The sequence below is a fragment of the Leptosomus discolor genome, chromosome 6 (genome assembly GCF_034619465.1).
Source record: "Leptosomus discolor isolate bLepDis1 chromosome 6, bLepDis1.hap2, whole genome shotgun sequence".
NCBI classification, from domain to species: Eukaryota; Metazoa; Chordata; class Aves; order Leptosomiformes; family Leptosomidae; genus Leptosomus; species Leptosomus discolor.
In genome coordinates, this window is record NC_141396.1 from 16795904 (window position 1) to 16809081 (window position 13178).

Below are 13178 nucleotides of genomic sequence, written 5' to 3' on the forward strand. Positions count from 1 at the left end.
AGGAGTGCACTGATATGCCAGGGACGCATACATTTACAAGTGTGAATAGCAAAGATAAAACTCAGTGTTTATGATTCTCCTGCATGTGATTGCATTACTTTTTGAAAACAACAACTTTTCCTAATATTTAAAGGACACATGCAAAAGTGGAAGAGCTGTACTATACTGGAATGCAAGTTTTGTTGGTAAGTTAACTTATAGCTGATACTGTGTCTTTTTTTAAATTTTGAGTGTTTTTTTGTTGTTGTAGATATTTACTAATACATTTATAGCAGCAGCTAATCAAGATATGCTACCTTTAGTGTTGAAAACCTTGTGAAATTTATGTATCTGAAATGCAAATGTGTTGTAAAACATCACCCTTGCACTTTTTTTTTTTTAGGAGCTACAAGAATTTTTGAAACCACACCTGACAATGTGCAGTCTTAAATGCTTCAGTCTCAGAACCCTTTTTCTATTGATGATGTGTAGGTAAGAAATATTTGGCAAAAGATATTTCTTCAATGTATAATAATATCAGTTGGTTTATAATCAATTTACTTTCAATTAGAAATATATCTGACCAGGTAACAAAGCCAAATTTACTTGACAGCTGAATCCTGCTTCTTACAAAGATTAACCAACCTGGATATTAATAACAGAAATACAGGACTGAACTCTTTCATGAATCATCTCAGCTGTCTTGATTGAGTTACAGCTTTTTCACTGAGAAGAGTGATGGTGGGAAAAAAAAGAAAAGAATTTAAGCAAATGATCCCTCAAACGAAGGATTACTGTGTTGGGAGTGTGAATATTGTATCAGATAAAAATTGAGAAAAATTTATTCTTTGTAAGTAATTCTAATAAGAAATGCAAGCACAGACAGGTTAAATAATTGTCACTATCACCTTTAACTGCAATATTTAAAATCTGTTAGCCAATTCTCTGTGTAGAATTGCCTAACCTATTTGGTCTCCCAGTAAATTCCTCAAGATAAAATTCTGCCTGAGCTTTAGTTCAAGTGGGCGTGCGAACACATGTTTAGATAAAGCCTGCACTTGGTGGGTGGAGGGCAGGTGGAACAGTCCCCTGAAAGGGAGTTTAAAACATCCATCTCCCCCACCTTCTCCAGTGCTATAAAAAGATCTTTGTCCAGAACACATACTTGTTTGAATTCCACCTTCCTTCCTCGTCAGCTGTGACTTGCCACACTGTATAATCACTGGATGATTCATGGCTTTGCAGTAATAAAACACTGCTAAGAAACCAACATTTCAGAAGCATCTAAGTAACAAGGAGGCAAAATTCTCCAAGATGTTCTGCCTGCGGTGTATAATTGCCTTCATTGTTATCAGCTAGACCTTGCTAATCCTCTCTTACAGCTTCACGTGGCTAAGAGTATTCAGAAGCACAGTTCATACCTGTATAGTACCCATGGAAGTTATGTGCATGCACAGCACCTGTTTAGCTTGGACACAAGTGCACAGCATTGAGCTGATCTGGTCATGTTGTACCCAAACCCCCACACAGGCTGAGAAGCAGCTCTGCCCCTTGGCTAGCTCACAGCCAGGATAATGCTTAGGTACAGAAATGCCTTTTTCCAGTGCACAAATCAGGAAGGTTTGGTGAAAGTGCTGTTTAAAACAAAACCTATCCTGCTTGGCGCTGAAACAGAAAAATATTTCTAAGCAATATGCAAGGACTGAGTTGCACTGATGCAGGGGTCAAGATTGCTCCTCAAGTGGCCCCTTAGATATCCCACTTGTATAAGCTCCAGCTAACGTGTGAAGAGAATTTCCGCTATGGAGTACTTTATAATCAATAATGGTGGGTTGGTGGGCTTTTTTAATTTTTTGTGTGTGTGCTTTTTTTTTTTTTCAAAGTTTAGAGACAGCCAAAGCCTCGTTTTCCCTATCATATACAGAGGACATGATCTGTCACAATACACATGCTAACAGTGTCACACCAGGCTATCAGACTCCACCTTACTTTCTAGTTCTCCCTTCCTGAACGATATTTCTTAACTTCACTTTCAGCACTCATCATTAAATTGCATCACTATCACATCATAGACATGCATACTAAAATCTATACCTGAGTTGCCTGGACGATCACTTGCCCAGAAATTTTTTTTATTAAGAAGTAGAAATGAAAAAACTAAGGCAAATTTATCAGAGTCATCAATAGAACTTACACTTCAAATCATTATCAGGAACCAGCTTAAGTAAATATATCCTATTTGATCCCAAGAAGGGCTCTCATTTATCTCAGGAAGGGTGTTTTCAAATTAGAGAATGCTAGCCTGGGTTTATAGGGTCAGGTCCAGAAAATTCTGTGGGATGTTTATTTTTTTTTGGCTAAGTTTAAGAGCACTTACATTTTTTAAGTATTTGTTCCTGTATCCAGTAAGTGGTAACGTAATGACGCTGTTTCAACCTCACCAGTTAACCAAAAACCCGTGACAGTACTGGCTGTTCTGAAGCAGAGAAATAATCACTGATGTAGGTGATTCTGCTGCAGTTTATCTACAAAAAACATACAAAAGCCTGTATCCTTGAGCAGTCAAGCATGAAACAAGAAGTAACACCTTTGTTCGCATTGGTAAACCCTTTGCCTGTCAGTGGATTGCCTGAAAAAAGCTTTTTTTCCTTAGGTTTTCCTGAGGGGAATGTTTCAAAAGCTTGCTCAGACTGTGTTTGGCATTTTGTTTCTCTCTTCTTTCAGTTCTAAGGTGTTTCTGACTGTTACATGATACATAACTTCTGACAAAAAATAGCCAGGAAAAATATTCCCGTACATGTGTCTAGACTGTACTTTTATTTTAAGTGGTGATATCTACTACTGTTTAGGGCAGATGCTCCTCTTTCCCCCCCCCCCCGTTAATCAATTCTGTTAAGACACTAACCTGAAGGTATCTTAAATAACAAGTAGTTGTTGTACCTTCCAAGTTTAGCCTAGCATGTAAAAATATGAAGTTTTTGAGCCATAAAAATAAATAAGGAAATTAAACGATTATAAGTCAGCTTATATAAAAGCAAGCACAGGTCATTGAACGTGATGAGTTTAAAACATGTATTATACGTGACAGCCCAGAACAGATAGATATTCCTGGATGTCAAATAAATATATATATTGTTTTCTTCTATAAAAGCCTATTCTCTCCTCAATGACTGGAACAACTGCTTCAAGGCATTTCCATACTTAAATGCAGGCCAATGTATTTCAAATACATTCAGAAAACAGAGGAAGAAAAACATGTGCAGTTAAATAGTTAAATGTAACAACACAAATACTGGGTAAAAGAGAAGCTTAGGTGCATTGATGAGAAGATGTACACGTGTAAGAGGAATGAGTCTCAGCTTTTACTTTTATCCTTTGTGATCGCTGCATAAGGCTATATGACAGAATAGAGGAATGTGTGCAGCTGTGAGCTCACTCTTGCTTAGTGATGAATGGGGCACGTGAATTGAAGAGCACTTTAAAGGAAACAGGGCATCCTCCCTTAAAATGTAGATAAGCAAAACCACTTAAGGCATGTAACATCTGCAGGTTCCTTGCCTTTCAACACTGAGAATCTGCTTCTGAGTATCCCCAAAGTTACCAGGAAGGTAACACTGCACACCCGCATTTAGGAGGCATCAGGTTCCTCTCATATATTGGCTTACTATGATAGGACTTCTCAAAAAGTGTATGGCAAAATAGCACACAAGATACAGTGCCCCATTAATTCACAGCCTCAGTTACTGCACAACAGCTTTTCCATGCCAAGAAGTTCTTACTTAACCAGAAAAATCAAAGACCAAATATATGAGGCTACATCAGGTATTAATGAGGGAACTCAAGAATTACCTCAAAGGGTACCAAAAGTGATTTAAGGGAAGAACTTCCATACAATAATTCCAAATATTTAAGATATGTTTCAGAAAAGACGTGTTAATGGTAACGCACCAGACCACTCTGCAGTTGCATACTGATCAGCAGAACAATATTGTACCCTTGCAGTGGAAAAGGGACAAGTTTTCCTTCATTGTTTCACAATATCTGAAAGTTATTCAAGAACAATCCAGTGAAGCTGTGAATGTAAACTCATGCAGCTCATTGAGCACTTAGCTAAAATTATATGTATATTACAAAAGCAGAAATATCTATTGCAAGTACAATATTTAAGAAGAGAATTAAATTCAAATACATTTCTAATTCCAACACTTTTGTATAACATGGCCTTTTTATTTATATTCACATTTCAACTCAACCTGACCATGCTTGTTTCTTTAGGACACAACTTACAGGAGAAACATTCCTTACCTCAATGCGGGCATTACACAAGGCTACACTTAACATCAAGTAAAGTAATAACACAGTTCTCTAGCAACAAAAAAATAAAAAACAGGGACAAAATAAGGGAAATAAATAGGATCATTCAAATATCTAAGCTGTATGTATTACAAGACTGCTAATGAAAAACAGCCACTTAATGTGGGAATATGGTCTGGTGAACAGAAAACTTACAGAGCAATAGCAGCACTTCAAGACAGTGGACACAACATCTAAAACCACAGTGTGATTTGGCCACATGCATTCAGTGAGATCATCTTAGCATTTAAGTTTTGACAGCCTAAGATACTGGATTATTCCTTGTGGATGAAAAACACAGTTTTCTGACAAAACAACTTAAATTATTTCAGAAATATAGTAAAATTAAAATCAAAAGAGTAAGCTTTGGAAAGCTACAGGAGGCCCAGAAATATCATTAGGAAGAGCGAGCAGGGTTTTCAGGAGCAGCTTTAGGACAAATTAAGAAGACAAAATTCAGTAAGGATTTGGCAGGACTAGGAAAGACCACAAAACACTGGTACCCTCTTAGCCATCAATTTGTGTATACACCCTTTTCCCCAGGGTGGAACTGCTACAGCTCTTTTAGCTGCTGTAGGAGAGCTAAGGGGTAGAGCTGGTCACTCTTAACAAGTTACTTTTGACGTGGGGGGGAAGAAACAGAGAGACCCTCTCCTGGTGAATATATAGGTGGCTACTTTCCATCAGCAGAGACAATACCTCTGCCTGCAGCCAGCTGGGCTTCCTTGAGTCAGTCAATTATTTGCTTCTCACCTTCAGAATTAAAGAAAAGCCATCCCCCTGCTTTTCTCAAATCGTTGGCAATGAGCAGCCAGTACCACTTGTGTTTTAACTGACAAAGAGCATAGCCTGAACCTGTGATAGGTGATCACACACTGCTGGCACTGTCAGGGTGCTCGCCTTAGGGGTTAGGCAGAAATGAAGAGCAAAGCTGTGGTATCTTTCACTATGGGACGGCTGCTTTCAGTGTAACCACCCTTAATGGACCCAGGAATCCCTCCCACAGCTGCTAACCACTAAGACCCATAAAAAGTGAAGGGTGGGGAATATATAAAAATTAATCCTGATATGGTCTCAGTAAAAAATTATAATTCAGGTGTGCATCTTCCCTAGTTCCTTCACTTACCCCCTCAGTGAGGCTGTTGCAGGGGCCTCAGGACAAAAATGGGATTTGTCTTTTATGTTTGACTTTCGTGGATCATATTTGCAGCTGTTTCTGAACAAAGGAGTAGTTTACATTCTCATGCTTCTCTGATTTTGCCCAACAGGATTATTTCTGTAACCTGTATAATAATTGTGTTGTAAAAGCAGAATTTTGAAAGTGTTTTTATGCCCTAATCTCTGAGGTTGCTGTCTCTCTCCAGGAGCTAAATTGAATGTATTTCACTATGTAAAATGAATTTTAACCACTGAAATAAACAACCAACACCCTTCCCACATTCCTAGATTATAACAATAATGCCATATTTACAGAGAAAGTGTTAAGAAGACTGAACTATTTCTCAGGTGAGGTGTTAAGAAGTGATAGACTTTAAAGAAATTATAGACTTTAAGGTATAAAAGTGACATTCTTTCCAATAAGGGACTAATAAATTTTATAAAATGTGATATTTTCTAGAAATTTTTTTTCTACAGTGCTGTGAAATGCAATTGTACAAATGTTTCACGATAAGTTATCTGACGGGCAGTAGTTGTCAGTAACCTTGAAACTAATATAGCATTTTCCTGGAATGTCATCTCTGCTATAATTGATGATGTTCTTTTAGAGCACCCTGACTTTTTTCATTCCTTTTAGGTCAATGCAAATACCTGAAGCTGAAGGAAAAGATGAAATTCTACCTCCAACTATACAAAAAATAATAAAAGGATACAACAAGTATCTACGTCCATTTTTTGATAGTAAGTAGGAAAAGTCTTTTAATAAGATTGAGGTATAATATAATGCAGGGTCTGAAACGCAGCAATAAGAGCAAATGTTATTTTGCTGTACTTTTTTTTTCTTCAATTTTTGACAGTGAGTGATCTGATTATACATGATGTACTCAAATATAATAAGATACAGGGTAATAGCTTTTGTGGCCCAAGGTGAAACATATATTCCAGGTATTCACAAGCAAAACTTCCAGATTCTGCTAGAAACTTGGCTATCAATGTTCATGCGTCCTCAGTGAAATAAGCTGTAATTCCATACCTATTTAAAAGCGTAATTTCCTCTAATTTCCTAAATAATAACTATAAAAAATTTTGATTAAAGATAAGAAAGCTTTATTTATCAAACTGTTCATAAAAGCACAGTCAAATCTTGTTACTATACCAAGTATTACCTGCATCTACTGTAAGATTGCAAGAGGATTATTTAATAAATGCTGCTTGCCTCAGGTCTTAAATGTCATTGGACTAGTTCAATGCAGGACTGTGAGGGAAAATGAATTGAACTTGTCAGTTCCCTGCATCAGAAGGCCATGGTCACCAGGTTGGAAGACCCACATAGCCTACTGCACCAAGGCTGATTTTACTGCTCTGCAGTGCAGTCAATGTTAGGCACCTGAAATCTCAGTGACAAACATCTTCCTTGCTTGAATCAGGCAACTGCATGTATCAGAAATACTAAAGAGTTGTGAGGTGGGGTGAAGATCTCTGCCTGGAGTAACTGCAGAACTCTGCAAAAGAAGATGTTCTGCATGTTCAAAAGTTGCTCAGCATCACATGTCTGTCAGAAAATAAACCTACAGAGGGAATACTAGGCAATAGTTTTTAAGTTAGATATTCAGAAATGTCAGAGGTTTCAAATGAAGACTTTTATATCCCTTTATATCTTGCTTAAAAATGATTGACTAAAGAGTTTCTCAGACCATACTGTTACCTTTTGCCATCCAAATACCTGGTGAGACTATCAGCCTGTTCAGTAAGGGCACTCCACATCATGTGCAATTTCTGAATCCATTTCATAAAAATATGAAGATAAATCCGTATTTTAGGTTTAGGAGAAAGGCAAAATACTTAATCTGTTTGGCTTTATTGTAGTTGTCTCAGCTGCTGATACAACTGCTATAAAATATTTAGATGTTCTAAGAAGATTTTTCAGCAAAATAAAAGTAATGCTAATAAATAAACTAAGCCCTTCTCATTGGAGATGATGCATAATGGAAAATAACTGTATGTTTAGTAGCCGTTAAAGTATTTCGTTCATTAACTCATGATAGCACTAGAGATATATTGACACTGCCATGATGGCTCTGCTTTACAATTTCATTGTAAAGTCCTATGATAGTAATTAAGACCAACAGTAAAGCACTTCTCAGTTACAAATCTCCATTTTCTAATGAGAGCAAATTTTTTTCTTAGCTCTGGTAATGCAACAAGGCTGTCGCTCTTTCCCTGCCTGGTAATTTTTTTCAGAGGGATGCTAAAGAGTTTATTTATCTGCCTGGAAATCCCAGAGGAGCTCAAGCACAAATCAAGCCTATGTCATATGCAGAGCCAGTCTAGCACTTCTGGACAGTGCCAGCATTGCTACATATGCTCGCTACAGCTCAGGCATGCAAACACTGTGTCTCAGAAATCTTTGCTGGATCTATATTAATGTTACTGCTGAAGGAATGGGATGAGACTCTGAAAAATACGTTTTACTGATGCCATTTCTAAATGCAGGATTGATGGTTTTATGGTAAATGACTTTTTTTGAAGAATTTAGGTTAGGATGACCCAAGAAGTGTTCAACCCAGTTTTTGGACCTGTAGCTTTTCGCAAGATCATTTGGGACCATTTTCCATGTGACAGAGGCACGTATGCTTGGGCTGGGGTGAGGAGTGGTATCTGCCCAACACTGACTCCTCTCTGTTACTGGCAAGGTGGGCTGCAGCTCAGATGAGAATCAGGTCCAGGAGAAGTTATTGCTCTCCTCAGAAGCAGAGCTAGTAAACCACCTAAATCCTCAGCTTAACGAATCAGTGGATTATACTGATCTGTATGACCACAGCTATCCTAGCTTTGTTCCGTGTGATATTCCTTATTTCTATGGATATCATCTGCCTGCAGCTGGTGTACCCTGTGTCTAGTCTTCATGAGAAAGATTTCAGTACAACTGGCTTTACTCAGAATTGTATCAGTGGCTACAGCATGTCTGCTGAACAGCTGATGAAAACAGACTATCAACTTAGTCATTTATACCTCTTCTGTGACTTTTGTTTTTTGACTTTTGAAGGTGCATGTTTCTGTTTATTTGTGTGGTCAGATAGATAGTCAATCTTAAATATTATAAAACTAGATGGTGTTATTTGTCGACATATACAGTGCTTTGAGCTTAATGTTACCTAGTCATAATAGAACATTGAAATGTGATTTTTTTCAAGTGTGAGAGGGCCAGAAGTTAGCTTGAAATTTTCAATAATGTAATTCAAAGTAATTTCAAAGTTATTTGTCCTTGAAATATTTCTTCAGGCAGGAAATGGGGATTTCTGAAGTGATGCTTGCTGCCAAGATACAACCATACCCCTAGAAAATCGGTGACACTGAACTCCTTAATATTTAGCAAAATGGTGGTTTAGTTCTCAAAAGAAAGCATTAGGTATAAAGAAATGATCATAAAATGAAAGTTCCTTATTCTTAAAGCCAGAAAACCCAGAAATATTTACTAGTCAATGAAATTTTATGGCGGCTTGTAAGTTCTTACTTTAATAAGCTATGCCTATTTGTGTTTGGTCCTTGTGTTGGGACTGGCAGATGACTGGGAATTACCTAAGCAGATACAACTCAGTTACTGTCATTAACAAGGGGATTATGAAGATATTTTTCATTCAAATCCAATGACTGTGCATAACAACATAAAATTTATCTTCTCTCCTTGCATAGGCTGGAACGAATAGATTTCTAGATTTTAAGCCTGGATTAATCTCACCTTACTTTGGTCATCTCCTGCCCCACAGGTCACCTCTCCAGATGCTTGCTACCCAAATGCTGCCATTTATGCCCAATACAGATTGTCATTCCCATCTCAAGGCACCTAAATTAGGTGCCTAAAGTTAGGTTACTTGAAGCCAGTCTTAGTATGTCAAAGGTCTGCAGACAAGTAAAATTGAGTGTTTTGTGTTTGTCCATAGAGAGTGGCACATACCAGTTACCAAGTTATGGGTGTACTTTTACTCAGTGTTTAATATAGAGGAATCCCAGCTGGTCTGGTTAAGTGGCTCTTTAACTGTTAAGAATGTTCTCTTTCCTTAGCTACAGCATTTTAATGTCCGTCTGAGCTGATTCATCAAGCAAGTATTAATAAACTGAACAGAAAGACCTGGGAAGTTCCATTAGTGAATTAAAAAATTACCTATCTAGAATGATTTCAGCCATTCTTTGGACTGGAATATGAAATACTCCTATACTAGTGTCAGTAGAGAGTACCCCTTAACATAATAATATCCATCATAGACTTTTTGATAAATGTGAAAGTCCTCTATAGAAAAGCTGACATAAGGGATTTAAAAATGCACAGTTATTTCCTTTAAAAGTGCTACAAACCCCTGACACTTTATCTTAGCAATACAAGCTGATGTCAACATCAGGTTTTCTGCTGAAACCGTGATGACCAATATTATAACTTTAGATGCTGTGCCAAACCTCTCTAAATTAATGAGCAGTTCCTGCTGACTTCAGTGAGCCTTGGATCAGGTTCATAGAGTTGTTAAGGGATGCATAAAATCTTGTAAATAATTTTATACAAATAGACTTTTTTCTGTGATTGAATGTGATAATTTAAGTGTTCTAATTAAAAAGAGAGAGACTAGGAAAAGGTCATGGTTAAGTATATTTAAATATAGAAGCTGCTTTCAAGTAGTATAGAAAAGTATCATGCTTAAAGCAGTTATTCTAAACCACATTTAAAAGATTATTTTCCCTAGCTTTGTGATGACTAATACATTTCATGGTCTTAAGGTGTAAATTCAAGAAAGTGAATTAAATCTCTGAGTCCAACAGAAGTTGGTGTAAGACCAGTCATCCTATTTTTTTCTCAATTGTTCTTTATATTAAGTTCTATGAGTTCTATTTTAGTTCTCAGAAGTTTACAGTTTATCCCAAAAAGAGATCAGGAGCTATCAGAATGTTAGCTGTGTCTAAAACGCACTGATTTAATGACACAAGCTCACAAGGTACATGACAAAGAAATAACAAATAATCATAAGCTAAAGACTATTTTATGTACCAGTTAGCCAGTATCTAATCCTTCAGAGAAAGACAAAAAGCCTAAGATATGTATGGACGATTGTATATTGGAAAAAATATCTTTTGAATCAATTGTGATTTAATAAATCAATGACTTTGTGCAAAACCTGTAAACTTCAGCATATAGATGGTAATTTTTCATGGAAATAAGAGACACAGTGAGGCTATCATTGCCACCAAACCCAGCTTCCTTTATGTGGGACAGTTTGGGGTGTATTTTATTTCTTCCCCCACCAGCTCCTAAATGCTGAATTCTCAAGACTCTAAATGATAAACACTGATTAAGTTGAGTCAGAAAAAAAAATCAATTTGTTTGAAGTTTCATGTTGTCTCTAGCTTCCATAAACTGGGATCTTGCTTTGTTTTGTCAGAGAATGTGTACAGCTTACTACTGGATACCATTTCTGTGCGCTTCGCTGACATTGGGCAAGCCACCTCTCTGTCTTCTCTTTCATGAGCTGAGTTCCTTAATTTCCGTGTTACAAGTATTGATATTAAGCCACCAGAGGTTTTTGTCTTCTGGGATATTTTTCTCTCTCAGTTGAACTCTGTCTGCTGTTTGCACATCTTTTTTCAAATGTGGAAAACAAATCTTGTCACAGTAATCTCATAACAGTCTTGCCAATACGGTTTAGATTGCAAGAGAACTTAATTCTGTGTATTGCTCCCCATTGCAATAGTGATTCTGTCAAAGCATAATACGGAAAGATCATGTTGAAATGATTATCTGTGACAGCCTCTAAATCCTTCTTAAAGGCACTGCTTGCCAAGATAGTTTCCTGTCCTGTACATACTGCCTGCGTTATTTGTCCCTGCAGTAATTGCTTGCATTTGGCTGTTTTAAAATATGTTTTTTGACAAATGATTTAACAAGCTGTTATTATTATCCCCACCAATTTTTGTCTTGTCCACAAACTGCAGTAGCAAAGCCACATCACTGTCTAAAGATCATTGGTGCGAACAAATAGGATTAAAGCAGATTCTTGCTAGAAATGGGTATGTCTTCTGATGTCTTTGTATCAATAATTACAGTTGGGATCTGTCAGAAGGCCTGTCTTAATCTGTCCAGTCTCTTCCTGTGACACATATTTGTCAAGAAAGCTGTCGTGTGGAGGGCAGTTAAATGCACTGAAAAAATAAAAGTGTAACGTATCACTTTATCTAAAAGTCCCATAATACTGTAAAACAAAGCAAAACTGGCTATCAGGTAGAAAAAAATCCCAGTTTTTCATGAAATTATAATAAATTATTCTAGTGATACTTTTCCCTCTAATTCTCTGTTAAATTGCACAGTATTTTATCCACTGTTGCTGCAAGGATGAGGTGTTCCTTCAAAAAGCCATCCCTTTTCAGATGTTTCTGAAAGTCAGAATTGTTTTAAATTTTCTTAAAGTAAATGAAGAAGAGCTAGTACTAACAGCTCAGCACTGGCAGTTCATGATAGTGCCACAATTTTAGTAGTAGGTCTTCAGAGTTACATATGAGAACGTGGTGGTGGTTTACTTCATTGGTATGAAGTTTAACAGACTGTGATCATTGCAGTGGTCCGAACTTAGTTTTTAGGTGTGCTATCTGCCAGCCTTCTGGCTGCTTTCCCATACGGGATTACTGTGAATATCTGTAAAGTGCATAAAGCAACAGTCTTTGTACATAAATTTTAGTAAAAGTTAAAATGTGTGTTAATTAGCTTGTGCACCCCTTTGGTGCTTCTTTGCTGTGTTTTGAAGAGTCTCTTCACTAAAGCAGGACACACTGACTCTAGTTTTCTTCTGAAGATCAGTACATTGTTCTGAATTTGTCATTATACACACAATTCCTGCCAAACATATGCAAATGTAGGAACTGACTGCCTCATTTGGTCTACTGCCCTGCGTTTGACGCAGTCAACAGGAGACTTTTCAGAGGAATTTCAGGGGAAACCCTGGTGCATAATTACGGGAAGACTCATTCTGTTATTAATCCTTTGCTTATTTAGTAAGGCACCATAAATTGTATTTAGCCTCACACACACAAAGAAAATTAGCATTTAACTATTAATATTGTTCTGATTTAATTTACTCTTAATGCAAGCTCCTGAGAATAGTTTTGCTTTGTGTTAATAAAGACCAATTCCATAACTGTGGTGGGGTTTTTTTTGTTTGTTTGTTTGTTTTTTTCTTCAGAACTCCTCCCTGGCATGTTGCTGTATCTGAGGGGATGTAACTTTCTGCTGAGTTTTCATGAGTGCTTGGCTCGACAGCCTGGCTGCACAGCACAGGCACTTGGGTTGTAAAATCTGTCAGGGCTAGCAGAGCAGGATGGTTTTGCCCTGACTACACTAGCACTCCTTAGCATTTGACCTGCAAGGCAGGTCTGCGCTAGGACAATCAGCCTGAGTTTGAAGTACCTTTTAAACTAAGCTAGATGTCTGGGTGGTTGGGATTCACCCAACACTACAATTCTGTTGTGTTACTCAACAAGGTTTTGAAAAATACTACAACAGGAAAGAAAGAAGGAGGAGATGTACAAAATAATGTTTCTGTGATTTCAGAAAAATTAAACCTAGTTTAATTTCAGTGATCTTTCTGTAAAGTCGGCCTTTCCTTCCCAGGTGTGTATAGCACTGATGATACCGAAATGCTGCTAACGAACAT

At 37.2% G+C, this 13178-nt stretch overlaps 1 protein-coding gene across 2 annotated transcripts in view; it reads left to right on the forward strand.

Moving 5' to 3' along the window:
- Positions 1-415: 415 nt before the first annotated feature.
- LOC104343372 (gamma-aminobutyric acid receptor subunit pi-like) overlaps positions 416-13178 on the forward strand; it is a 38747-nt gene continuing 25984 nt past the window's right edge. For both annotated transcript variants that reach the window (XM_086466362.1, XM_009947254.2), the window contains exons 1-2: positions 416-471; positions 6128-6231. In XM_086466362.1, the coding sequence (XP_086322488.1) occupies positions 416-471; positions 6128-6231 (160 nt within the window). The remainder of the gene's footprint in view (positions 472-6127; positions 6232-13178) is intronic.